General features: G+C 47.4%; 1 protein-coding gene across 1 annotated transcript in view; it reads left to right on the top strand.

Annotated features, from left to right (window-relative positions):
• TRPM4 (transient receptor potential cation channel subfamily M member 4) overlaps positions 1–24150 on the top strand; it is a 46305-nt gene extending 22155 nt beyond the window's left edge. Inside the window, exons 12-25 of the mRNA XM_060255467.1 lie at positions 1693–1821; positions 4590–4719; positions 6079–6224; positions 6892–7004; positions 8874–8972; positions 10559–10912; positions 12462–12594; positions 13330–13504; positions 14496–14664; positions 19510–19691; positions 20574–20706; positions 22531–22603; positions 22858–22954; positions 23871–24150. Coding sequence (XP_060111450.1) covers positions 1693–1821; positions 4590–4719; positions 6079–6224; positions 6892–7004; positions 8874–8972; positions 10559–10912; positions 12462–12594; positions 13330–13504; positions 14496–14664; positions 19510–19691; positions 20574–20706; positions 22531–22603; positions 22858–22954; positions 23871–23875 — 1938 coding nt within the window. The 3' untranslated portion in view covers positions 23876–24150. The remainder of the gene's footprint in view (positions 1–1692; positions 1822–4589; positions 4720–6078; positions 6225–6891; positions 7005–8873; positions 8973–10558; positions 10913–12461; positions 12595–13329; positions 13505–14495; positions 14665–19509; positions 19692–20573; positions 20707–22530; positions 22604–22857; positions 22955–23870) is intronic.
• Positions 24151–27676: the final 3526 nt, after the last annotated feature.

Raw genomic sequence — 27676 nt, 5'->3', positions numbered from 1 at the left:
TTTTATTGTAATTTTTATAATTTTTAATTGTTGGAACTTTCTCTCTGGGACAGTGATGCTCTGCATTCTTGGTGCTTGGGGGGCACAGTGGGAGGTCTTCTAGTGTCCTGGCCCCACTGATGGACCTCCAGATGGCACTTGTTTTTTTTGGCTGCTGTGTGACACAGAGTGTTGGACTGGATGGGCCATTGGCCTGATCCCACAGGGCTTCTCTTATGTTCTTATTTAAAATATGAACCATTAAAAAGATCTATAACAGCATATAGGATTGCCAGGTCGTGAACTCAGGAAATATCTGGGAATTTTGGAGGTGGAGCCAGGATATTTTGGGGGTGGAGCCAGGAACAAGGTTGTGACAAGCATGACTGAACTCTGAAGGGAGTTCTGGCCATCATATTTAAAGGGACAGTGCTGCTTTTAAATGCCTTCCGTCAACTGGAAACACTGGGGGATGAGGGTACCTTTTGGGGGGCTAATAGAATTGGACCCCTTGGTCCAATCTTTTTGAAACTTAGGGATTGTTTTGAGGAGAGGCACCAGATGCTATGCTGGAAATTTTGTGCCTCTATCTCAAAAAACAGCCCCCCCCCGAATGGATTGATTCTTCATTATATCCTATTGAGACGAGTCTTCATGGGGTATAATGGAGCACCCAGCAGATATTTCCTCTCCCCCCTTCCGCTTTCTTATAACTCTGATGCTTGGGAGGGCCTCCAAACCAGGCGATCCTTTGCCCCCAACTGGGGATTGGCAGCCCTAACAGCATATCACAAAAATACCCATCAGCCATCCAGTTATGTTCTGGAGGGCCTGTAAGACAGAGATGTTCCACCAGGCCTGTGGCTTGTCATTGAGCCTAGCCTCCTCCACTCCTTCCCTCCCTCTCATGGGAAAGGATATAAATTGGGACTTCAATGCCATCTGAATTAGGCCGCAACCTGTTACTGTTTCGAACTTAATTTGATTACAATTTAATTATAAATTTAAAAAAAATTATTACAATCGATTAATATATGCCTTTATTGAATTGTGTTCCGCCCTGAGCTCTGTATGGGGGACGGCAGTCTGTAAGACAAACAAACATACAAACAAATAACCTCAATTTAAATTTGGGGGTTAGAACCTACCAGCTTTTCTTCTAGCAAGAAAGGGGAAGAGGGGTTCCTTTTGACCACCAAAAAGGCTGTTCTGGGGATTGTGGGACTGGTGTGGACAACAGCCACATGGGGTGGATGGGGGGGGGGGGAGAGGTTCCCCTCAGGAAAACTACGTGAGGGGAAAAGATTTTCTTGAGAAAAGTTCTAAACCATGTATAAGTTTGATTGTCGGTTTCAAAATGCTCTTTTAGTTAACATCAGCATATCTGAATATTGATACGGGATAATACTTTCGGAAGCACTGGGTTTTCAGCAAAACAATCAGAATGTTGTTGTCGTCGTCCAAGGAGGGATTCTTTTTTTTTTTTGTCACCATGTTAGATGAAAGTGGAGAGCTGTGGACTGAAACCTCCATCAGCTCTCAAGTTTACTGGGCAAATTATCTCTTGGCCTAGCCTACCTCACAGGGTTGTTGTGATGGTAAAATGGAGAACCATGCAGGCTTTCAAGTGCAAAAGACAGACCTAAGCAAAGTGTGTGCCTGAGAACATGTCATATGCAATGCTGATAATATCTTATTCTCTTCTTCCCTAAGGCCAAGGGACTTTCGCCTAAAGCAGAGGCATTGTACCGCACCGACCTCTCCCCAAACCCTTGGACTGACCTGTTTATTTGGGCTGTGTTGCTGAACCGTGGAGAGATGGCCATGTATTTCTGGGAAATGGTGTGTATGGTTCTGATGGACAGAGAAGTTACGTTGGCTTGCCAACTCTGGGTTGGGAAATCCTTGGAGATTTGGGGGTGATGTCTGGGAAGGGCAGGGTTTGGGGATGGGTGAGGCCTCAGTGGGCTATAATACCATACAGCCCACCATCCAAAGCCAGCATTTTCTCCAGGGGAAGTGACCTCTAGTCTGGAGACCAGTTGTGACTCCTGGGAGATCTCCAGGCCTCAACCAGAGATTGGTGACCCTACTTTTACAAAGTGACAAGTGAGAGCCAGTTTGGTGTCGTGGTTAAGTGCACAAAGTCTTATCTGGGAGAACCGGGTTTGATTCTCCATTCCTCCGCTTGCAGCTGCTGGAATGGCCTTGGGTCAGCCATACCTCTCATAGGAGTTGTCCTTGAAAGGGCAGCTTCTGGGAGAGCTCTCTCAGCCCCACCCACCTCACAGGGTTCTGTTGTGGGGGACCTTACATTCCAGGTCCTCACGGCCCTCTCTTCCTGTGCACTATGGTCCCAATCTGAATCAGGCCCCTGCACACCTGGGAATCAAGTTCTGAGCACTTCTAGAACATTTCTAGTTGCCAGGACCAGTGTTCCCTCTTGGCTGAGTTAGTGTGAGCTAGCTCACAGTTGTTTAGCCTTCGGCTCACACATTTTTGTCTTAGCTCAGGAAAAATCACCCCAGAGCAAACTAATGTATGCAGTAGCTCACAACTTTAATGCCAGTAGCTCACAAAGTAGAAGTTTTTCTCACAAGACTGCAGCTTAAAGGGAACATTAGCCAGGATTGGGGCTGACATGGGTGATATGAGACCTTTGTAATGTACAGTTAGACCCAAGTGGATCCTTCAGCAGGACTATACCTCTGAATAACCAAATGCCTGATATGAAAGTGACACAACAAAGAAGAGACGTATGTTTTCTAACCCAACTTTGCATTTCCAGAGGTTTTTCCCCCTGATTTTGGGTGCTGATCTGCCATGGTTTCTCTCCGAGCTTCTTTGCATGTTCATTTCCCATTAGTTGCCTTTTCTAGGTGTCTTTTCTGTTTCTGTGCACTTTCTGAAATTGAGTCAAAGGTGGTTTGAGAAAGCATGGAGAAACAAAGAGGAAAACACAGAAAGGCAATGAATGGAGGATGTGAGGAAGCTTGGAGAGAAACAGCTGCAAATCAGCACTTGAACATCAGGAAAACATCTGTGTGAAAAGACTGCTGGTCTATAGATGCAGTCATCACCTGACATTGGGGGCTGACTCTGCACCCCAGGTGAGCAATCAGAAGATTCTGCTTCAACTACTCCCCCCGCCCCGAATTTAATAATCTCTCCAGTCCCTGTCTGAGGCTGTAATCAATGTCGGATTAAACCCTCTGGAGGCCCCTAAGCAGTCAAAATCTCAGGGGCCCCCTCTCAAATTATCTCAGAGTCAGAGCACCCACCCCACCACCCATGCCTCCCGATGCAGCCTGCAGGCACCTTCTCCAAAGCCCCTTTGACAAAGTTGTGGGGGAGAGACAAATTTAGTGATGACGCCAGCAGCAGCCTCACCAGGCAAGCTGGGCAAAGAGCGGCTCAGTTGCTGGCTGTGCATGCAGGCTGGGAGAGCTGCAAGCAAGAGGAAAACTGGGGGTGGGGGGAGCCAGCCCGGGGCCCCTAAAGGCATGGGGGCTCATAGGCCAGTGCCTACTTGGCCTAATTGTTAATCCGGCCCTGGTTGTAATCTCTCCTGGTTTTGTCTCCTGAAGTTATCAGGAGTGTGTTTCCTAGACAACTCCCTTCTGCCAGTCACAGGGTGTGGTCCAATGATGACTTCACCCTTAAAGTTCATCCCCAGGCTATCTGCCTAAGATTGTTGGCTGGAAAGATTGGGAAAGGATTTGATTCATCTCGCTCTAGGCTGGGAAACTGAGATGAATTCCCAGCTGTATTTTTTGGAGTATTGCAGATGCCGGGGCAGGGTGGGGTGTCAACGTATAGTACCCAGTGTCTTTGTACTCATCATTACTTCTCTTACGTTCTGCACCTTTGAGGATCTGCCATGCCATGATGATGCATAAGCCACTGCTGAGAGGAAACCCAGATGAGCCATTCCTGTGCCTTCTCGTTCTCTCCCTTCATCTCTCTCCCCCCCCCCCCCCCCCACTTTATAGCTGCTTTTCTTGTCTCTGGCAAGAGTCTGCCTCAGGTTTGCTCATCCTGGCTGGGAGAGGCAACTCTACAGAGTTTTTGGTGTGTCCTTGTTTGCGGTACAGATTTGTCTTCCAGTACCGTGGCACTGCTCCTTGCCCTGTGGCCAAGTGCCGTTTGGAGACAGTCTGCAATAAGTTGTCATGTTTCAGTCATAGCTTGTATTTGAGGGAGAAAAGAAGAAGAGAAGGTTTTTAAACCCTGCTTTTCTCTGTCTTAAGGAGTCTCAAAGCAGCCTATAATCGCCTTCCCTTCCTCTCCCCACCACAGGCACCTTGTGAGGTAGGTGGGACTGAGAGAGTTCTGAGAGAACTGTGACTGACCCAAGGTCACCCAGCAGGCTTCATGTGGAAGAGTGGGGAATCAAATCTGGTTCTCTACATTAGGGTCTGCTACTCTTAAGCACTACACCACGCTGAGGTCATGGAGTTGTTTCACCTTTTGCCGTTCCTGGTTTTGATAAGTGTCTGACTGGGCAACAGATTAACCACTGGGGAGAAAAGCAGGGAATAAATAAATAAATGCAAAAAGTACCTTTCCCCACTGATGGTCCTCCCCCCCTCACTTTGTTTCCCCACTAGGCTCCTGATGCTGTGGCTGGGGCTCTGGTAGCAGCACGGATCTTACGGGAACTTTCACACCTGGAGACAGAGGCACAGGAGGCAGCCTCCATGAAGGACCTGGCGATGCGCTTTGAGAACTTGGCCATAGGTGGGAGAGAAGTAGGGGTGGGAACAGAGAGAGGGTGAAACGGGATCTGAGTGGGGTTGTTGGGAAGATTACTTCAGAGCTGGACTTCTTTGAGCAGGAATGCACAGGAATGCAGTTCTGGCTGGTTTGGTGGTAGGATGTGTGGCTGAATATACAAATGAGTTCCTGGAAAAAGCCCTGTGTGAAACAATGATGACGTTGGGTGTGTGTGACCTAATATGCAAATAAGTTCCTGTTGGGCTTTTCCTAGAAAAAAAGTCCTGCTTCAGAGTACTTTTGGCTACGAAACTAGCAATTTTTTCGGGTACATAATCTGGAGAATCTTTATTTCTTGGGGGGGGGAGAGGTTTTTAGTTGTTGTTGAAAACGTTTCTGGTAGGGTTCCATTGTTCAGTGGACCATGGTCATCCTACTGTATCCTATCTTCAGTGACCTCCAGCCATCTTCCATACCCTGTTCTTTACTGTCTCACACCTCCTATTCTACTGTTCCTTTAAGAACTATCCCAAATGCTGCAGTCTGAACAGTTAAATTCACAATAAGAAACACTAATTTGTAATGAAAGTTGGTGGTAGTCGTGGGATCACAGGTGTTGATGAGTTCAGGCCATTAGGATCCCGCATTCTGGAGTTTGATGTTGCTCAGCCTGGGTTTCCCCTTTTGATGTGTTTCACTTCCCTAACTGTAAATGGGTATAAGCATACCTTTATGGAATGATTGCAAGGACTGAGAAAAGGAAGGGGGGCAGAGCATGGCTCAGTGGCAGAGCCTCTGCTTGGCACGCAGAAAGTCCCAAGTTAAATCCCTGAAGTAGCAGGTGATGTGAAAGATCTCAGCCTGAGATTCTGGAGAGGTGCTAGCAGTCTGAATAGATCAGGGTGGCCAAGCTGTGGCTCTTTCACCCATATTATGTGGGTCTTGAAGCCCCATCCCCACCCCATTGGCTGGCTTGGAGAATACATTTAAAGTTAAAGTTGCTTTTTTTCTACCTCTCCCCCTTTTCTTCCTTCCTTCCTTCCTCCCTCCCTCCCTCTCTCCTCTCCCCCCTCTCTCCTCTCTTCCAGCTCTCAAACATCTGACATTCATGTCTTGCGGCTCTCAACCATCTGATATTTATTCTGTGGCTCTTACATTAAGCAAGTTTGGCCACCCTTGGAATAAATAATGCTGACCTTGATGAACTGATGGTCTGATTCAGTCTAAGGCAGTTTCATGTATTGCACATTATGAGAGAGAGATCAAGGCTGCTGTGTCTGTGAAGATTATTTTAGATAGATGGTGTAAGGGAGACCATACAAGAACCATGTCCTTCCAAATGTCTCTCTTCCCACCCACCCCCTTTTCCCCTTTCAACTCCAGGTGTATTCAACGAATGTTACCGTAATGGCGAGCCACTGTCCTATAAACTGCTGGTGCGCCGTTCCAGTCTTTGGGGTGGAGCTACCATCCTCGTGCTGGCTCACCAGGCAGATGCCCGTCTCTTCTTTGCCCAGGATGGTGTGCAGGTGCGGCTGTGGGACAGGGGCAGGGGGGGGCCCCGAGCTCTTAGAGATCCTGTTTGCCAAAGCAGTCTGACGAGGGCACGTGCCGCTTGAAAGTTCAAAGCATTGCCGTCCTCCATTCTGGACAGGGCCTGTCATCTTGAGAGCTCTGAAGCAAGTAACATTCAGGTGCAACAGCTGCAACACAAAGGCAGGGCTGGCCCTAGACTGTCTGGCACCCTAGGCAAGGCTATAAACATAAACATCGGGAGCTTAGGTCCATCAGTGGTTATTAGCCACAGGGTATTATTGAAATTCTCTGACTGGGGCAGTGATGCTCTGTATTCTTGGTGCTTGGGGGAAGGTAACAGTGGGAGGGCTTCTAGTGTCCTGGCCCCACTGGTGGACCTCCTGATGGCACCTGTTGTTGTTGTTTTTTTATCACTGTGTGACACAGAGTGTTGGACGGGATGGGCTATTGGCCTGATCCAGCATGGCTTCTCCTATGTTCCTATGTGCTTAAGGCATTGCCAAAAAAGCACTTGGTAGCTTCACGCTGCTAGCCAGATGAATGAGAATAACTGAACTGGTTGTCCACTGTGTGAGACAGCATGCTAGACTAGATGGGCCATTGGTCTGGTCCAGCAGGGCTCTTCTGATATTCCATCTCACCACTGTGCTCTCCCCACAGTCCCTGCTCACCCAGAACTGGTGGGGAGAGATGGATCAAAGCACCCCAGTCTGGAAGCTCCTCCTCACCTTCTTCTGTCCCCCTCTCATCTTCACTGACCTCATCACCTTCAGGTGAGTGTGCTGCCCATTCCATTTTCACGGGGTAGAAAGAGAGTTTGAATCAATTCTCTCTGTCCTTCTGTTTCACCCCTCCCCCTTCCAGCTACACGTCACAGCTGACTTACGGTGGCCCCTCCTGGGTTTTCAAGGCAAGGGATGTTCAGAGGTGGTCTGCCTTTGCCTGCCTCTCTGTAGCAACCTTGGTATTCCTTGGAGGTCTCCTATAACAATACTGACCAGGGCTGCCCTGACATGGATAGCCCAGGCTAGCCTGGTTTTGTCAGATTTTGGAAACTAAGCAGGGTCGGCCCTGGCTAGTAGTTGGATGGGGGACCTCCAAGGAGTATCAGGGGCATGACACAGAGGCAGGCAGTGGCAAACCATCTCCGAAATGCCTCTGGCTTTAAAAACAAGTCCAGCTTGCCACCTAATGGTGCTTAATGATAAAAAGAGCCAGAACAGGGGTGGCCAAACGTGCTCAATGTAAGAGCCACATAGAATAAATGCTGGATGTTTGAGAGCCACAAAACATGAATGTCAGATGTTGGTTGGTAGGAAGGAAGGAAGGAAGGAAGGAAGGAAGGAAGGAAGGAAGGAAGGAAGGAAGGAAGGAAGGAAGGAAGGAAGGAAGGAGAAGATACTGGATTTATATCCTGCCCTATACTCTGAATCTCAGAACGGTCACAATCTCCTTTACTCCCCCCACCCCACCCCCGCAGACACTCTGTGAGGTGCATGGGGCTGAGAGAGCTCTTGCAGCAGCTGCCCTTTCGAGGACAACTCCTACAAGAGCTATGGCAGACCCAAGGCTATTCCAGCAGGTGCAAGTGAAGGAGTGGGGAATCAAACCCAGTTCTCCCAGATGAGTCCACACACTTAACCACTACACCAAACTGGAAGGAAGGAAGGCAAAAAATAGATTGGAGGAGGCAGGACAGAGGGAGAGGTAGAAATCTTGCAGTTTGATAGAGCCATTTCCGGTTGTGAAACTGGTGTGGAGAGAAACCATCAAACCCTCTCCTATTGTGCCGTGGTCCTCATCCAGACCGGTAGCCCATTCATGGAGCTCCCAGCATCGCCTTTAATAAATCAGCCACAAGAGTTTTCTCTCCGAAAAGCCCATTTCATAGGATGTTAAACCACACAAGTGGACCTGGTTGCTCCTCCAGTAGCTATCAGAGTTTGCTCTGCAGAGGAGAAAGCAGGCCCATAGCCAGGCATTTTTTCATTGCAGGAGCACTGGGGGAACTGGTGGGGCGTGACATGTGAAAGTGAGCATGCTATAGCTTTGCTCAGCAGAGTGACTTGTCATTTCAGTGGGGCTTTGGGCTTGAGCCTGTCTCCTTTAAATTTTAAATACAGAACAGGAGAGCCTCAAAATTGCCCTCTCTAGCCTTAACCCGGATAGCTCAGGCAAGTCTGATCTCATCAGATCTCAGAAGCTAAGCAGGGTTGACTGTGGTCTGTACTTAGATGGGAGACTTTGAAATACCTGAGTCGAGAGGACAGGGGCAGGCTTTATTCAGTTACCACTCTGAATATCCTCCAGGCCCCCAGTAGAGGTCAGTCACCAGAGGTCAACATGATTTCCAGTTGCAAACACACACATACACACAAACAGGGGTGGAATTCTAGCAGGAGCTCCTTTGCATATTAGGCCTCACACCCCTGATGTAGCCAATCCTCCAAGAGCTAATAAAAAAAGAGCCTTGTAAGCTCTTGGAGGATTGGCTACATCGGCGGGGGGGTGGGCCTAGAACTCCACCTCTGCACACACACACACACACAAATAAACAAAAATACCAAAAAGAAATTGCTGCCTCTGCTCTCCCATGATTGGGGCACACCGTCATTTCACCTGCTCTTGTCTCCCTTTTGCAGGCAGATGGATGATGACCTCCGACTAGATCCCTCCCAGCCCATCGAGCTAGACGGCCTTGACACAGATATGAAAGCTACCATCGGAGACATGATGGCCGAGTAGGGGCATTGGCCTTTCTCTTGGGACATGGGTTGGGAGGAGGAGAAGGGAGATTTGCTGATGGGAGACTGCCGGGGTAGGAGAGGTGGCGTCTGAACTAGCAGAAGCCTTTCATGCCAGCTAGCTCACCCTGCCCAGTTCCTGTTGACACTTCTGTTCCAACAAAGTCTACTGCACAAATATTCACTCTGGAAGGGTGGGATTTGGCCAGGCTCCCAGGAAAAGGCTACAAAGCTTGCTTCCCCAAGGAGGCAAAAGCATTTCTTTCATGACATTATTGTGCAGTCCTTCATCTTCCAGGTTTCCCAAGGTTTACCTGTGTGTATTCCCACACCTGCTTTGGAAGAACCTTTCTGGGAAAAACATGGACAGGAAAGTGACACCTTCTCACCTACCTGCTCACATCTGATGCCGTTTCCCTTCATGCCTGCTGTTGCCTTCACCCTCTGGTTTTCTTTTGGCCAGCTATTCTTTTTTATTGGTAGCAGATATTTTGCTATGGTGTCTTTACACTTAAACATTACGCTCCCTGTAAGCTGTGGAGTCTTGTGAGCAAAAATTCGACTTTGTGAGTTACTGGCATCAAAGTTGTGAACAACTGCATAAATCAGTTTGGTCTGAGGCCATTTTTCCTGAGCGAAGACAAAAACGGATGAGCTGGAGGCAAAAGAACTGTGAGCTAGCTCACACTGCCTCAGCTTAGAGGGGACACTGCTGTACTGATTGTTTGTTTGTTTAGAGTAGGCAAAAAGCACTCCAGTGGCTAGGATGGTGGATGGATGGCAATTGTGTGAAGGGTGTGAAGGGTGTCCCCTTCCTCATGTGGAAACTCTGTTGCAACTGTAAATGCATTCACATTACTTAGGAGAGGGCGTACTTTCTGCACCCCATGAATGTCATTATATGCTTGAAATGTGAAATCTCAGAAACCAGAGGAGACATTCAGTATGTGTTCAATGCCTGGTACAGCTCCTTAGGTCATCTAATTCTCAACATGGCTGCATCTGTGGATACTGAAATCCAGGGTCTGGGGTCATTGGCAGACAAGACAGATCTGTGCCTGTCACTGAAGAAGATGACATTGGATTTGTCTCCCGTCCTCCACTCCAAAGCTCAGAGTCTCAGAGTGGCTCACAGTCTCCTTTATCTTCTTCCCCCACAACAGACACCCTGTGAGGTGGGTGGGGCTGAGAGAGTTCTCCCAGAAACTGTCTTTTCAAGGACAACTCCTACAAGAGCTATGGCTGACCCAAGGCCATTCCAGCAGCTGCAACTGGAGGAGTGGGGAAATCAAACCTGGTTCTCCCACATAAGAGCCCGCGCACTTCACCACTACACCAAAATGGCTCTCCGAACAGCCATAGCTGGCAGCAGAATTGTTACAGATGACATCAGTTTCCACCTGGCAATGCCAGTCTGTGCTTCTCCATTTCCACTTTGGCTCCAGCAGAAGCACACTGACAACAGAGCTTCACCACAGCCACTGTACCTCTGCTCTTTTGGCATCACTGTCCCAGTCTTTACCTTCCATCCAAGAAGCACTCCCATCTCTCTCCTCCTATCCATTGTCTCTTGTCTCTCCCAGGAACATGGATACTCTTCCCCCGCCTTCCCCTCGCCGGATCTGGATACAGCAATGGCGGCAGTTCTGGAGGGCCCCTGTGACAGCATTCCTGGGCAATGTGGTGATGTACCTGCTCTTCCTCTTCCTCTTCTCCTATGTCTTGCTCATGGATTTTGCAGCCCCACCTGCCAGCCCTTCTGGCTCGGAGATTGCTTTGTACATTTGGGTCTTCACGCTAGTCTGCGAGGAGGTGCGGCAGGGCTGCTTCACGGGGTCCCAGCCCCTGCTGCAAAGGGTACGGCGATACTTCCAGGACACGTGGAACCAGTTTGACATCACAGCCCTGCTTCTTTTCATGCTGGGGGTTGTGTGCAGGTGAGCATCTCCTGGACTGTGTGGAAACAAGTGGGAGTGGGAAGAAAACTTGCCTTTCCCCCTAAGCCTGGCTTCTGTGCCTGCTGAGAAGCCAAGCTGAATGAATAAGAGAACTACATGGTGCAGTTTCTCCAAGACTGTACCACTTCTGGCTGCAGATGGGGTGGGTGGGTTTTGTAGCTGTGATCTCACTGGGCAATTTACTCATGTGGCTGAATATAACCATCTGCTGTATTTCAACCAGCTTCTTCGGACCAATAGGAAAATGAAAGAACAGCCTAGGGAATGGAGTTTTCCTCCAAACAGAGGGACTGAGAGCAACATGACTCTGTCTGTTCGCAAATCTCCCTACACATGCGTAACTAGCATATCCAGGAGAAAATTAGGATTAAATCCTTCTTCGTGGTATCTATTTGTCTATGAGTAGTGAGGTTTCTGCTTGGAGGAAACATCAACCTGCAATTCTTTACTTGCAGCGGTAGAATTTCACTAGAGGCTTTTAAAGCAGTTAGGTGGGCTTTCCCTTGTTCTCATTTTCCTTGCTTGTGTGTTCCTGTTTTGGGTTGTTGTTTTTTTCTGTTCTCTGTGTGTGTTTTGCTCCCTCTAGAGGTTGATTTAATATCACCTCATGTTATGTCTGCCATGAAAGCCTGCCGTTTAAATCTACAGAGAGATATGTTGGATGTAAAGCACTATAATATCAAATCAACCACTGGAGGGAGCAAAAATGTGCAGAACAAACCCCCTCCCCCTGAAGCAACAGGAAAATGAGAATACAGAAACACCCTGAGTTCTGAAAAAGGGTTTGGTATCCAGCCTCTGTGTTCACACCTGCCACCTGCTGGCTGTTAATAGGGTTGCCAGGGGACTTTGGAGGTGGAGCCAGGAGACTTTGGGGGTGGAGCCAAGAGACATTGGTGTGGAGCCAGGAGCAAGGGCGTAACAAGCATAACTGAACTCCAAGGAAGGCCATCACATTTAAAGGGACAGCACACCTTTTAAAATGCCTTCCTTCCATAGGAAATAATGAAGGATAGGGGCACCTTCTTTTGGGGCTCATAGAATTGAACCCCCTGGTCCAATCTTTTTGAAACTTCGGGGGTATTTTGGGGAGAGGCACTAGATGCTATACTGAAAATTTGCTGCTTCTACCTCAAAAAACAGCCCCCCCCAGAGCCCCTGATACCCGCGGATCAATTCCCCATCATTCCCTATGAGAATCATTCATGGAGGTGCATGATGGCTGTGGGGGCGGGGCTTCCCCCGCCGGCCAGCTGGCTGGGGGAGGGGGGAAGCTTGTAAAACCAGGGGATCCCCTGCTGGAACCTGGGGATTGGGAAGCCTAGCAGTTAATGATACAGTGCACTTCAGTATACTTCAGTGCTGCTCCTTTAACTTTAAAGCACTGCATGAGATTTGGGGGGAGGGTCGGGTGTTAATGGCTTTGGAGAGGTGGGGAAAATATGTTTTTTAAATAAAATAATGATGATGAAGGTAATGTTGTTGCACTTCCTTTCCCTCGATTCCTATTACTCTGTATGCCTTACAGGCTGTTTCCTGAGTCATTCGAATCTGGCCGCACCATTCTCTGCCTGGATTTCATGGTCTTCACCCTTCGCCTCATCCACATCTTTGCTGTTAACAAACAGCTGGGTCCCAAGATGATCATAGTTGGCAAGATGGTGAGAGAATACATGAGATGGGTCTAAAATGATTGAGCAAAAAACCTGGACTTTTGCCTATGCAAGAAATATTGGGTTCAAATATATGCAGAGTGACTTTCTTTTAGGATGGAGTACAGACATGGGTACAGTGACCATGCAAAGGACTCTGGGCTTAAATAAAACTCAGTGTATCATAAATAAAATGTATAAGGAATCAGAAAGTGAAAGCTAAATTCAATGAGAGTGCAGGGAATCTGGGCCCAGGCTTTCTTCACCTTCAAAAGAAATGAGTTGCATTCATCCTATCTATCTGAGGTATAATTTTTTTTCTTGTATATTGTTGCACAGATAATTTCCCCTAAATGTTTCATTTCTTTATTCATCACATGAGCAAAGTAGTTTCTCTTTGATGATTAGCAACATTTAGAACAGAAAGTAATATGAATTTCAGTTAGGGGAATAAATACCTTGTCTCTCAGTTTATTTCAGCTATTTGTAAGGGGCATGTTAGGGAGGGAAGTCAAAGGGCCTTCCCTGGGGTGGAGTTCTAGCAGGAGCTCCTTTGCATATTAGGTCACACATCCCTGATGTAGCCAATCCTCCAAGAGCTTACCAAAAAAGAGCCTTGTAAGCTCTTGGAAGATTGGCTACATCAGGGGTGTGTGGCCTAATATGCAAAGGAGCTCTTACTAGAATTCCACCCCTGGCCTCACCTAACTAGCAATGGTTGCTCTGTCCATGATCTCTCTACAGATGAAAGATGTCTTCCTCTTCCTCTTCTTCCTCGGGGTGTGGCTGGTGGCCTATGGGGTGACGACTGAGGGGCTTCTGCTCCCACATGACCGACGTCTCCCCTGGATATTCCGCCGGGTCTTCTATCGGCCTTACTTGCAGATCTTTGGACAGATCCCACTCAATGAGATTGACGGTGCGTATTCCAGAGTTCCCATTCTGAATTCTGGTGCTTGAGGGAATTATCATTTTGTGTCTTGATCTGGGTAGCCGAGACTAGCCCATCTCGTTAGATCTCAGAAGCTAAGCAGGGTTGACCCTGATCAGTACTTGGATGGGAGACCACCAAAGAATACGAGGGCTGCTGAGAATGTCTCTTGCCTTGAAAACCCTGTGGGGTCACACCATAAGTCATCTGAGACGTGATGACAAAACAAGAAAAGGTTTTGTACAGGTTGCTGCACAAGCTAGTCCAGGGGTGTCAAACATGCGGCCCAGGGGGCGAATGAGGCCCCCGGAGGGCTCCTATCAGGCCCCTGGGCAACTGGCTGTTATCTGCTTCTTTCTCTCTTGCTTCCTTCTGTATCACAGCTTGCTTTGCCAGGCTTGCTCAATTGCACAGGAGTTACAGAGCAAAGCCTCTATTTTCTCCATTGGCTTGAGGCTTTATCCTTGGGGAGGAAGGGGGGGAGTATAGTTTGCTTTGCCAGGCTCTCAATTGCATAGCAGAGCTACTAAGCCAAGCCTCTCTTCCTTCTATTGGCTAAGACTTCCCCCACTCCTGGTCCCCTGGGGAAAGAAGGAAAGAGCCAGAGCTTCCTTTGCCCAGTTCCCTGGATCCCATGGGAGAGATACAAAGAAAGCACCTTTAAGACCAACGAGTGCTAATGTTTTAAGCATGTTTTATTTTAAGGTTTTTTTTAATTTTAATTGTGTTTGTCTGTATCCTTTATAAAGTTTGTATCTCTGCTACCTGGCATTACATTTTATGACACACATGGCCTGGCCCGACAAGGTCACATTTATGTCAGATCTGGCCCTCTTAACAAATGAGTTCCAACACCCCTGGGCTAGTCCATCCATGTTAGCTTATTTGGGTCTTTTGTGCCAGAGAGGCTGTTGTAGGAATTGCAGAGAACTGTGCCGTTATGATGACCTTCACTGTGTTTCTTCTCTCCCCGATTCAGCTGCTCTGATTGCAGCGGCAAACTGCACCTATGACCCCGTGGCCATCTTGTTGGAGGAGGCACAGCCGTGCACCAACACCTACGCCAACTGGCTGGTGCTCATCCTCCTGGTGGTCTTCCTCCTGGTCGCCAACATCCTCCTCCTCAACCTGCTCATTGCCATGTTCAGGTACGGCTGCTGCTGTTGCTTACGTCCAATGGTGACGGGTTTATAGAAATTTTTGCCAGGGAGGCAGAAGTTAAAAATGAGCGCAGTGGGTGAGTAAAGGATGCATGTGTAAAATCCAGGGCTTTTTTGTAGCAGAAATTCCTTTGCATATTAGGCCACACACCCTTGATGTAGCCAACCCTCCAAGTGCTTACAGGGCTCTTCGTACAGGGCCAACTGCAAGCTCCTGGAGGATTGGCTACATCAGGGGTGTGTGGCCTAATATACAAAGGAGTTCCTGCTGCAAAAAAAAGCCCTGGAAATCTGTATGAATATCAAATACGGGGATTATGCATGAGCATACATAGCATGTATGAAAGGATCATAAGTCTATGAGCATGTACAAGGGCTAGACAACATAGTTTGGTGTAGTGGTTAAGTGCACGGACTCTTATCTGGGAGAACCAGGTTTAATTCCCCACTCCTCCACTTGCAGTTGCTGGAATGGCCTTGGGACAGCCATAGCTCTTGTAGGAGTTGTCCTTGAAAGGGCAGCTGCTGTAAGAGCTCTCTCAGCCCCACCTACCTCTCAGGGTGTCTGTTGTGGGGGCGGTGGGGGGAGGTAAAGAAGATTGTGACCACTCTTGAGACTCTGAGATTCAAAGTATTCACAGGGCGGGATATAAATCCAAAATCCAATCCACATGTGGGAGATCATAGAATCATAGAGTCACAGAGTTGGAAGGGGCCCTACAGGCCATCAACCTCTGGCTCAGGGCAGGATCAGTCTAGAGCAGGGGTGGCCAACGGTAGCTCTCCAGATGTTTTTTGTCTACAACTCCCATCAGCCCCAGCTATTGGCCATGTGTTTTTACCTACAACTCCCATCAGCCCCAGCCATTGCCCATACTGGCTGGGGCTGATGGGAGTTGTAGGCAAAAACATCTGGAGAGCTACCATTGGCCACCCCTGGACTAGAGCATCCCTGACAAGTGTTCATCCAGCCACTGCTTCAAGAGTACCAGTGAGGACAAGCTCACCACCTCCCCCAATAGCTGATTCTAATGTTTTTCCTAATATCCAAGCAGTAGCAGCCCACCCTTAATTTAAACCCACTATTTTGAGTCTTCTCCTCTGCTGCCATGGATCTCTGTCCTGATGTTTTATTTAACATTAAAAGGCATGAAACAAATGGGGGGCGGGGCTGACTGGATTAGGGTTGTGGAACTGAGGGAGGAGGTTTAATCTTCGTCCCTTGTGTTGTTTCCCTGGTTGAAATCTCTCCACAGAGCTCCTATTAACTTCATGAGGAGGGAAAAGACAAGTAGAGAGGTACAGCTTGTTTTCCCACCCTCTAATTCACACAACAGTGACTCTAAGAAGAAATGTTCATGAGGGGAAATGGCCTGCACTGATGGGAGGGCTCACACTAGGGATGATCATAGAGCTTCCAGAGTGTCAGCTGACACACTGACATCATGTCCGAGTTTTTACGTGGACGTGATATTGGAATGTAGAGCAACACCATTGCTGGCCCACCAGGGCCTGGATGCAAAGACAGGTGGGCGGGCCCAGCTGGCAGGAGAATACTTGCCAGAAGGAGGCTGACAGTATGCCTGGTTTACCCAGCCTCAGCCCCAAAGCTTTCTCATCCACGCATAGGGTTGCCAATCCCCAGGTGGGGGCAGGGGATCCTCCAGTTTGGAGGCCCTCCCCCCGCTTCAGGGTCATCAGAAAGCAGGGGGAGAGGAGGGAAATGTCTGCTGGGCACTCTGTTATTCCCCATGGAGACTGATTCCCATAGGGAATAGTGGAGAATTGAGCCATGGTAATCTGGAGTTCTGAGGTGGGACTGTTTTTTGAGGTAGAGGCATCAAATTTCCAGCATAGCATCCAATGCCTCCCTTCAAAACAACCTTCGAATTTCAAGAGGATTGGCCTGGGGGGTCCAATTCTGTGAGCCCCCCAAAAAGGTGCCCATATCCTTCATTGTTTCCAATGGAGGGAAGGCATTTTTTTTCTCTCCCCCCCTTCTTTCTTTCTTTTCCTGCAAGTGATGCTCTGTCTGTATTCTTGGTGCTGGGAGTGGGGGAAGCAACAGTGGGAGGGCTTTTAGTGCCCTGGTCCCACTGGTGGATATTCTGGTGCTTTTGGGGCATTGTATAAGAGACTTTTGGACTGGATAGTCCACTGGCCTGATCCAACATAGCTCCTCTTATGTTTTCTTTCCATGTCTTCTTTTCCTCTCCTTCCATTTCATTCTTTCCCTTTCTTTCCTCCCATTTTTACTGGATGAAACTTTTCTGTTCATCATACTGTTGTTGCAGACATAGGAGCTCTGCCAATGAAAAGTTGGCACCTCCAGTTGTAGCCAGCTGGCCTTTCTATGAGATTTCTGTGTGAGTGAGTGAGCGTGAGAGGGCAGAAAGAGGTTACTGGAGATTACTGCAGTATATCTCAACAGCACTGGAGGTGATGGTACTGTGAACTTGGCACCATTTTACTGGTCTTGCTTTTAACAGCTGTCTGACACCAAAATTAAACTCCTCCTGTAGATATTAAAAAGGATGAAAGAAGTTCACTGGCTAAATATCTGCAAAACAGGTTGCTTTTAAAGGCATGGGAAACACAGCCAGTAAAAAGCTGCAGGCCCCTCATAAATATCCTTTTTGGGATAACTTCAGAAAAGATTGTATGAACTTCATATAACTGGAAATTAATTCATTAATTGCAGTACAATTCTCTGCTACCTTTCACAGCAATTTCCCAGTGTTTCAGCCAAAGAAAAATATGGAAAATACCTGTCAAAAGATTTTCTTGAAACCAAGCTTGGTTATAGCTTGAGTCAGGGTTCCAGTAGTAGCAGCTGAAGGAAGGGCCTACTAAATGTTTCAGCATATTTTGAGGTAGAGCAGCTGCCAGGGCCCAATGTGGGTGATACACAGTGCTGTCATTCCTGATGGCAATGGCAACAGCACTCCCAACTGCATACACTGGCCAGTGCTGTTGAGGAAGGGGTGTGCAGGTGGTGCAGGCAATTGAACATGGGCATCAGGAGTGCTTGCAAGCTGGAGAAGAACACACAAACAGATAGGTGCATGCAGGTGTGGGAGTGGAAAGAGAGGACCGCCTACTTTCCACCCCCATTTTGGCTCAGCATGAGTTTCAGAGAGATTTTTCTGAAAATGAAGTTACTTCAGAAGAAGAGGCAGGTTTGGGGGAGTGCCCTGGAAGTGACATCACAGGAAAAGGTGGAGTTTTGGTTCAGTATGACCCAGAAGTGACATCACTTGGCCCTTGACACCACAGGAAATGACACAATTCCTGTCTTCCGGCTCCACCCCCAAAGTCTCTTGGCTCCACCCCAAATTTTAGTGGGCCACGAAGGAGAAGTGTAAAAATAACTGGGCCACAGGAAAGAAAAGTTTGGGAAACCCTGGACTAGATGAACCACTGGTCTGATCCAGCAGAGCTCTTCTCGTCTTATGTTCTTTTGTTCTTATAAATACTATCAGTCTTTAAGATGCTAGTGGACTTCTGTTTTATAGAGTACATTTACAGCCTGGGTTTGATCTTTCCCTTGGGGCTACCTGGAGCAGTCCCCCCACCCTTTAAAAGCACTTCTTTGCAATATATCACACAAAAGCAAATAGCCCCCATTCAGAATGCAAGAACTCGTGGGCATTCGATGAAATTGCTGAGCAGTCAGGTTAAAACGGATAAAAGGAAGTACTTCTTCACCCAAAGGGTGATTAACATGTGGAATTCACTGCCACAGGAGGTGGTGGCGGCTACAAGCATAGCCAGCTTCAAGAGGGGGTTAGATAAAAATATGGAGCAGAGGTCCATCAGTGGCTATTAGCCACAGTGTGTGTATATATATATAATCTTTTTGGCCACTGTGTGACACAGAGTGTTGGACTGGATGGGCCATTGGCCTGATCCAACATGGCTTCTCTTATCTTCTTATTCTGCCACGTGGCTATAATGCATGCAGAAAAGAAAAAAAGTTTAAGGTCAATGCATCACCACTCTTCAGCAGGGACAAAATCACCAACTGTGTAAGAGAAAGCCCAAGACACAAATCTGCGGGGAGGGGGCAGAGAAAAAGTGAAGGAAGGCCACTGTGAGGAAGAGAGAAAAGCCAGAACTCTGTGTGTGCATGTGCGCACACACACATGTGTGTAAATCGCTTCGAATTGCCTAAGGCAGGGGTGTCTAACTCATTTGTTATGAGGGCCAGATATGACATAAATGAGACTTTGTTGGGCCAGGCCACGTCTAGTTGGGCCGAGCCATGTTAGGCCGGCTCATATGTATCTATTTAAGATTAGGTAGCAGAGATATAAACTTTATAAAGGACACAGACAAACAATTAACAGTTTTTGGTTTTTTGTCTTTAAAAAACCCTTAAAATAAAACATGCTTAAAACATTAGCACTCATCTTTAAAGATGCTTTCTTTGTATCTCTCCCATGGGATCTAGCAAACTGGGCAATGGAAGCTCTAGCTCTTTCCTTCCTTCCCCAGGAGGCCAGGAAGGGGAAGAGCCTCAGCCAATAGAAGGAAGAGAGGCTTGGCTCAGTAGCTCTCTGTGCAATTGAGAGAGCCTGGAAAACAAGCTCTTCCTCCCCACCTTCCTCCCTCAGCCAATGGAAAAAAATAGAGGCTTTGCTCTGTAGCTCCTGTGTGATTGACCAAGCCTTGCAAAGCAAGCTGTGATGCAGAAGGAAACAAGAGAGAGGGAGAAGGAAGCAGATGACAGCCAGTTGCTCGAGGGCCTGATAGTAGCCCTCCGGGGCCTGATTCGGCCCCCAAACCGCATGTTTGACACCCCTGGCCTAAGGTATTTCTACCCCCACACAGTTACACATTTGCCAAGGTGCAAGGCAACAGCGACATCTACTGGAAGTCCCAGCGCTATAACCTCATCATGGAATATCACAGCCGCCCAGCCCTGGCTCCGCCCTTCATCCTCTTCAGCCACCTGCATCTTTTCATCAAGCGCCATGTCCGCAAGGTGCAGTCTTCCAAGGGACGCAACTTCCGTGAGTGGGGAAAGGTGGGAACGAGGAGGGAATGACAACCATCAGGGTAGCTGCAAGCAGAACTGAATCAGTGGTTGTACACCATGCACCACATGTAATATAGTGCTAACTTCTGCATGTCTCCACTCCATGAGGAACACCTTTGCACTACATTGACATGGAAATAAAGTAAATCCCTTTCAATGAAAGGCCCTACTTCTCCCTGCAACTTTACTCTTAAATTTTGTTAGTTCCTCTTTGGTTTCACAACACAGCAGTGAATGCTTTAAGGTTCCTAATCTCCAGGTGAGACCTGGAAATCTCTCAGAATTTTGACTGACCTCCAGATAACAGAGATCAGTTCCCCAGGATTGACCACCTTAGAGTGCTGCTCTCATGTTTCTGTGATAAATGAATTACCAGTGTGAGAGAGATGATTCCACTGTTGAACAGCTCTTGCTGTAAAGAAGTGTTTCTTAATATCCAGCAGGTACCTTCCCACCCTTAATTTAAACCCATTATTATGGGTCCTGACAATAGGAACAGCTCCTTTTCCTCCTCTAAGTGACAACAATCATGTTCCCCACCCCAACCTTCTGTTCTCCGGATAGAACATTCCCAAGCCTCTCAGCCTTTCCTCATAGGACATGGTCATAACAACCCTGGTGAAGTAAGTTAGGCTGAGAGTGTGTGACTGACCCAAGGTCACCCAGCAAGCTTCCATGACACAAATGGGGATTTTAATATGGATTTCCCAGATTCTAGTATGACACTAACCATTACACCACATTAGAAGGATCCTTTTAGAGCTTCACAATGTACTTGGGGGATTACATTAGACTCCTTCCAAAACTACATGCAATTCTAGGGTCTTTCTATTTGTTTGTTTTTGTTTTTGCACAGTTCTGGAACTTTCTAAGACCCAGGATGCACAGCTACTCACGTGGGAGTCAGTGCAGAAGGAAAATTATTTAGTGGCTCAGAAACGGCAAAAACGGGATTCTGATACGGAGCGCCTACGGCGAACTTCCCAGAAGTAAGCACAGGGGAATGAAAGGGAGCAGTGCCAAATGGGTGGGTAGTTTGGGAAGCAAGACCAGAGTACAGGAGATATTGTTTGGGAGGAAGCCATACAGTTCCCCACACCACTAGAGGATTGTTGTCTATTCTCCTCTTCTGAGCACTTCTTCCAAAATGGAGGGGAGGAAGCCAGTTTAGAGAAAGGAATTTGATGGAAGCTAGAATGGGAGATAAGAGCCCCATGGCATGGAGTGGTAAAGCTGCAGTACTGCAGTCTGAGCTCTCTGCTCACAACCTGAGTTCGATCCCGGTAGAAGCTGGGTTCAGGTAGCCGGCTCCAGGTTGACTCAGCCTTCCATCCTTCCGAGGTCGGTAAAATGAGTACCCAGCTTGCTGGGGGGGAAGTGTAGATGACTGGGGAAGGCAATGGCAAACCACCCTGTAAAAAGTCTGCCGTGAAAACGTTGTGAAAGCAACGTCACCCCAGAGTCGGAAACGAATGGTACTTGCACAGGGGACTACCTTTACCTTTTAGAATGGGAGAGAGGTTTGGAGAAACCCAGGGAATATGTAGATTTTCTGCCAACTAGGGGACTGCTTCAAGTTGGAAAAACTGTGTGGGCAGGTGAGACTGAAGCCCTTCCTCCATGTGTGGCAATGATCTTAACGTGAATTGGACACTGCATGCATGGGAATTGATGAGAACCTGCAGATGTTTTCACCAAGCACTGATTGCTATTGTGTTTAAAAATGAAGCACAGTACAAAAGTTAAAATGATACAAACCCTGCTAACAACCTTACAGATCAAGGAGACAGTCAGAGATATGCATGTAGGGCTAGAACTCGGGAAAGCCAGGTTTCCATTTAGCCTTTGAGCTCATTGAATGATCCTGAGACAGATTTTCTCATGTACCTACTCTGTGTGTGTGTGTGCACGTGCGTGTGTGTGTTTTAAGTGTGGTCAAGTCACAGCCAACGTTTCGCTACCGCAGAAAGGAACTTTCAAGGCAAGTAAAAGCAGAGGTGTTCGGCTATTGCCATCCTCTGCAGAGTCTTCCTTGGTGGTCTCTCTTCCAAGCATCAATCCTGCTTAACTTCCAAGATCTGAGATGGGGCTATGCCACGATGCCTTCCCTTTACCTACCTGATAGGGAGGTCAAAAGCCGTGTTCACTGCCTTGTGTTCCTTAGGGAGGAGATTAAAACAACCCTGGCAAGTACTTGGATGAGAGACTTCCTTGGAATACCAGGAGTGGGAGGCAGAGGCAGGCTGTATCAAGCTGCCTCTCTGAATATCCTCCATGCCCCAGTAGGGGTTGCCAGAAATCACCATGACATCCAGGCGTGCACACACAAGTGTGCACATACACATAGAAATACAAAAAATATTTTTAAAATCAACACAAATAGATAATAAAAGCATAACAAGGGTGGGGGCTGGGGATTCACGTACTGAACCTCAAATGTTTGCTTGACCAATAGGGTCCAGCACTTTTTTGTAGATATGCTCAGGCTATGGCTCTGGGCAGGGAAATTGCACTACAAAAGCCAAATGTTTAAACAGGGTGTGTGGATAGTGCTGCTCAGGACTTTTTTAAAAAGAAAAAGCCCAGCAGGAACTCATTTGAATATTAGGCCACACCCCCTGACACTGAGCTAGCCAGAACTGCATTCCTGTGCGCTCCTGCTAAAAAAAAAAAAGTCATGGTGCTGCTAAAGGTGTTTGTTTGTGACAGGGTAACTGTGGAGGAAGGGAGGATAGGGGCCTCTGTGGCGGCATGGAAAGGACTTGACTGACAAGTCTCTCTCATTTAACTGCCTGGAACTTCTAACCCTGCAGAGTTGATCAGGCTCTGAAACAGCTTTCAGAAATCAAGGAATCGGAGCGTCGCCTGCAGACCCTGGAGAAAGAGGTACGAAGAACAATATGGGATCATTTGAAGTGGAGCAGGGAGGAAATGAGAAATCTTTGAAGATTCCAAAGGGCAGCTGGAAAGTGAAAACCTGCAGCTAAACTGATTAGACGCTGTGGAAGAGAAGGGGGGGGGGGATTGCGAGAAAGCAGACACATATGTTGGGGACCCCGGAGAGTAACTTTCCCAATAGGCCCCATCCTTCCTGAGACAGCAACTCCTCCTCAATTCTCCCTTGACCTGTTTTTTCCTAGATGGAATATTGCACTACTGCCTTGGCCTGGATGGTTGATGTTTTGGCTCAGAGTGACATTGCCAAAGGGAAGAAGGCTCCTCCAGCACGGAAGAAAGGTGAGTTGTCAAAGTTCCCAGAGGTCCTGGAGTGCATGTTAAGTCACTTGATCCCCATGCAGAGATCCAAGTAGGTTAGGGTTGCCAAGTCATCTTCATCCCAGAGCAGACACGATGACATCACCTGGAAGTGACGTCATCACACCGGCGATGCTGCGCGTGGCTGCTTTAGGCATTTCCGGGGAAACTCTGTGGTTTTCCTTGACACTGTCGCCATTTGGGAGGGGAAAAAACTCTAAGGTATCTATTGTACCATAGAGGTTTCCCTCCTGAATGGCTAGAGCGTCCAGAGTTTTCCCAGAAACGCCTAGAGCGGCCGCTGTGCAACATCACCGAAACAATGATGTCACTTCTGGATGATGCCATCATGCCGGCAACGTAGGGGGAGGTTCCCCCTGCTGGCTTAATGTGGGCTGGGAGGTTGGGAACCTCCCAGGTGGGGGAATCCCAACCCGGACTGTGGGCTTGGCAGCCCTAAAGTAGGTTCACACTCAAAGCCTTCTAGGGGCATGTGGCAGAAGGGAAAAGGCAGAGAAAACGGCAGCTGATGGATGAACACGCATAATGGCTCTGCCCAGGGCCAGCCGAAGGAATTTTGGGCACTCCCACTTGGTGGCTCCAAGCTGCGGCCCACCAGGCATCCTAGGCAGTGGTGCCACGGGCAGGGCATTGCATGGCTCGGCTGCCCCTAGTACCCCCTGCTTTCTGGCACCCTCGGTAAATTGCTTAATGCATCCTAGTGGATAGGCTGCCTCTGGCTTGCATTTGCTGCAGCAATGACAGGCAAGCAGAGAAATCTAATCCATGTCTTATCTCCTCGGTCAGAACTTGGTGAGCAAGGTAAGGTGCAGTGCCCTCTTGTGGCAGAGTCTGCAACCGCAACCCCAGATTCATATGTTCGTCTTTTTCCTTACAGACTGATTGTCCATGCTGCCACAGAAAAAGCCATTCTTCATTTCCAGAGGGTGCAGTGCTTAAGTCACCTTTCATCCTCAGAATCCAGATGTGCCTTGTCATGAACCTAACTGGGCACAGCCTAGGCCACCCTGGACCTTATGACAGGAGGTATAGTAACTTGAGATTCTTTAGTGCCCCAGGAAATCTTAATCTTGTCAAACCTTGCAGTGGCACAAGATACAGCCTCAAGTTCTCCCGCCTTCTACACAAAACCCTGTGTGTATGCTAGAAACCTCCACAAAGGGGGAATCGGAACCATTGTGACCCCAGAAATCTTGCTGCTGTTGGACCACTGTAGCCTTCTCATACTTTGGATGAAGGAAAGACTTCTAGAGCCAGGTAGAGATGCCAGCCTCCAAGTGGGATCTGGGTATCCCTTGGAATTACAGCTTATCTCCAGAATACAGAGATCAGTTCCCCTGGAGAAAATGGCTGCTTTGGAGGGTGGACTCTGTGGCATCGTCCCCCACTGAGGTCCCTGTCCTCCCCAGGTTCCACCCCTACATCTCCAGGAGTTTCTCAACCCGGATCCGGCCCCTACCCCCTCGTCCCCTGCTGGTGGCCAAGGGGCACCTGGCAACCCTACATGTGGAGAGACCACAACAAGGAATTCTTTAAGCTGTTGCTTCCATTTCTGGAATGAGAATATGGACAGTCTACCTCACAAGATTGCTGCACGAATGAATGAAGTGAGATCAAGAAAGAACTTTGTATGCCTAAAAATGCAAATAAAGGGGGGGCAGAGAAGAAAAACAATGATAATTGCATTTTGTACACATATTAGCAGGTGGATGGCTTCTTTAGTCGAACTTACTGTATTTAACAAGATCTGTCTTTGGGCAATAGGCATGAACAAGAATGAATTCAAGTCCCCCGTCTCTTTAGGTAGACAGGCCATGCTGCTACCCCTCCCCCAACCAAATGACCTCATTCCTGGCTACTTCTCAGCTAATGCAGCAGCTGAACCATCCCTGCTATGCTAAGCAACAAGCTGATTGACAAAGCAGTGTGCTGACCCCAGAGCTAGAACAGGCAGAAGGCAGTTCATGGTATATGTCTGCTGGTATACCACAGGTCACTTGCTGGAGCTCTAGTGCCTGTTGGTTGTTGGGGTTTTAGCCAAGAGCTGGACTAAACAGACCCAGCTGTGATCCTGCTTGGTGCTTCTGAAGCCGTTACAAGCCAAAGGGTATGCTCAGGGTCATTTAACACAGATTAAAGCAATGCTGTAACAGCTAAGAGATCCTGAATGTGGCTTCTTTGTAAAGTTTAAACACATCAATAGATGGACCAAAGGTTTTCTTGTGTGTTTTAAAAGAACCATATAAAACTGAAGTCATACCCTCCCTCTTCTATGCAATCTTCCAGACAAATCAGGGAGCATTTCCATCACAAAAGATTGACACTTTGTGCATGATTTATCCACTTAAGCACATTTTTAGCCTTTAAGGAATTCAGGGCAATATGTTGGTCTCCAGTTAGATTTGATTCCAGTACCACTTAAGAGACTAACAAGATTTCCAGGGTCTGAGCTTTCGAGAGTTGGAGCTTTCTTTGTCTGAGTCTTTTTATCTTAGGCGGTTTAGTAAAGAATGCTTGTAAAGTTGTACCTTTACATCCTGTACAAGCATTCTTTGCAACACCCGTTCCATTTCCTGACTAATACAAACTCTGTCTGAGATAATATTTGTTAGGTGCGACATGCTGGAATTTTTGCAGGAACGAAAATGGCATCTTGTCTTGTGGGCTGTGCCCTCCCTCCATTTACAAGTAAAAACATACAACTTTTTCTCATGCTGCTAAAGAAACTTTTTGAAATCATAAGAGGGTTTTTATTTTTTTGAGATTGTAGCAAATAACAGAATGAAAGTGTATCGATGTTTTAAACATTTTATTGATTTTGTTATTTTGTAATAGATTGATTAAACTTTATTGATACAATTTTATTAAAGTATTAATTAAAATATTTTGAAAGTCTCTAATGTTTTTGAACAAGAGTTCAAGAATCATCATCGTGAATTTCTCCCAAGTTTTAAAATGAATAATTCCAGCTTTCCCATTTTGACAGCAGGGAAAACCAGCTGGTGCTTGGCTCAAAAATTTTAATAACAAAAGAGAGAAAAGTGCATTCCTTAAGATCTCCAGAAAAGCCTCATTGGCTTCTGTACCTAGAATAATTGTTTGGAAGAGGAATAAGCTTTTCTCATTCCTACAATGCTACAAAATAGAAAATAGTACCTGTCTGAATTTACTATTCCACACACGATTGTTACAGATCCAGAAGCTTTGTTCTCTGTTGCACTTTAAAAACCCTGCTGAAAGTTGTGTTAACTTACCCTGTTATAAATCCCAGAGTAAAGTTGGAAGGCACAAGATATATGCAGTCCTGCTGAAGATGCGTAGCCCTGGGTCTGATAAGGGCCCCTTGAATGAGAGATTGCATAGAAATGGCCTTAAATTCCACCACAGGAGAAAGATTTATAAATATACAAATAAGACAGGGAGTCTGCAAATTTATGGTATTCTTACCCAACTATTTTTATATAGGACTCAAGTCATGGTCCCAGGGGCTTGCCCCTAAAGCAGGGGTGGGGAATGTCCATCCCAAGGGCCATTTACAGCCCTTGAGATCACTTGGTCTGGCCCTTGGGGATTGCTGGGACAGGCTGAGCCATGTGGTGGCCTCCTTGGGGCCCGGCTAGCCAGTGAGGATCGTGGGGCCCAGCCACACTGTGCAGTGACCTCCCTGGGGCCTGGTTGACCAGGCAGGATCACTGCGGGGCCTGGAAAAGTCACTGTCACAGTTCAGGAAAGTTCCCCCCCACCCCATTTCTTTATTTCCCTTAATTTTCCTTTCTTCCCCATTTCATTTCTCTTTATTTCCCTTTCTTCCCCCCTTTTTATTTTCTTTTATTACTTTTTCTTTCCCCCATTTCTCTCTCTCTCCCCCACTCCCCTGAGTGGTAGGCATTGTGAAGGACTGTTGCTGGGGTATGTGGGTGCTTTTAAAGGTCTGCTGGGAGCAGCTGCCGTTTCCACATAAAGGCAGGGGTGGGAGCCAGCTACCATCAGTTCAATTTGCACTTGATTATCCCAGAGGGTGTGGCTTAATATGCAAATGTGTGTTTGGCCTACTATGCTAATATTAGGGGATATGGTCTAATATGCTAGTGAGTTCCTGCTGGGCTTTTTCATAGGGCGGCGGGCTGGGGTGTGTGTGCCAAATTAGGCTCTCTGCACATGACTTCAAATAGAAAAACAATTATTTGCATTAATCTTGCCGGCCTGAATTGTTCTCCCTCGGCGGAGCAGTTTTTTAAGTTGATAATTTTGTATGGCCCATGAATGATGTTATAAATATCCAGTTGGCCCTTGGCAGAAAAAAGGTTCCCCACCTCTGCCCTAAAGAAATATCTACTGGTTACTCATTATCAGGAACAGCAGTAACCAGGCTCTTTTAAGAATCAAATCATGGTATTTAGAGTGCACTCCCAGACAGGTACTCCCTTTGAATTCAGCAGGCTTAAAAGAACATATTTGTTTACTGTTCTATTAGTAGCCCTCAACTGGTTACTGCTTAAAGCAAATGCCATGAGAAAAGAGATCCTGTAACTCTTCCCTTCATTGTATTTGCTTTTATTAAGCAAAAATGGAGGTATGAGTGTGCACGTAATGCTGTAAGCTACGTTGGGTCTCATCCCCCCTCCCCCGCGGAAGAAAAGAACACTTTAAATAAATATTAGTGGCTGGGGTGGTCAATTAAAG

Source organism: Heteronotia binoei, chromosome 15 (assembly GCF_032191835.1).
Source record: "Heteronotia binoei isolate CCM8104 ecotype False Entrance Well chromosome 15, APGP_CSIRO_Hbin_v1, whole genome shotgun sequence".
In the NCBI taxonomy this organism is placed as follows: Eukaryota; Metazoa; Chordata; class Lepidosauria; order Squamata; family Gekkonidae; genus Heteronotia; species Heteronotia binoei.
Note: the sequence above shows the minus strand (reverse complement) of the source record. Positions and strands in the feature narration are given on the sequence as shown.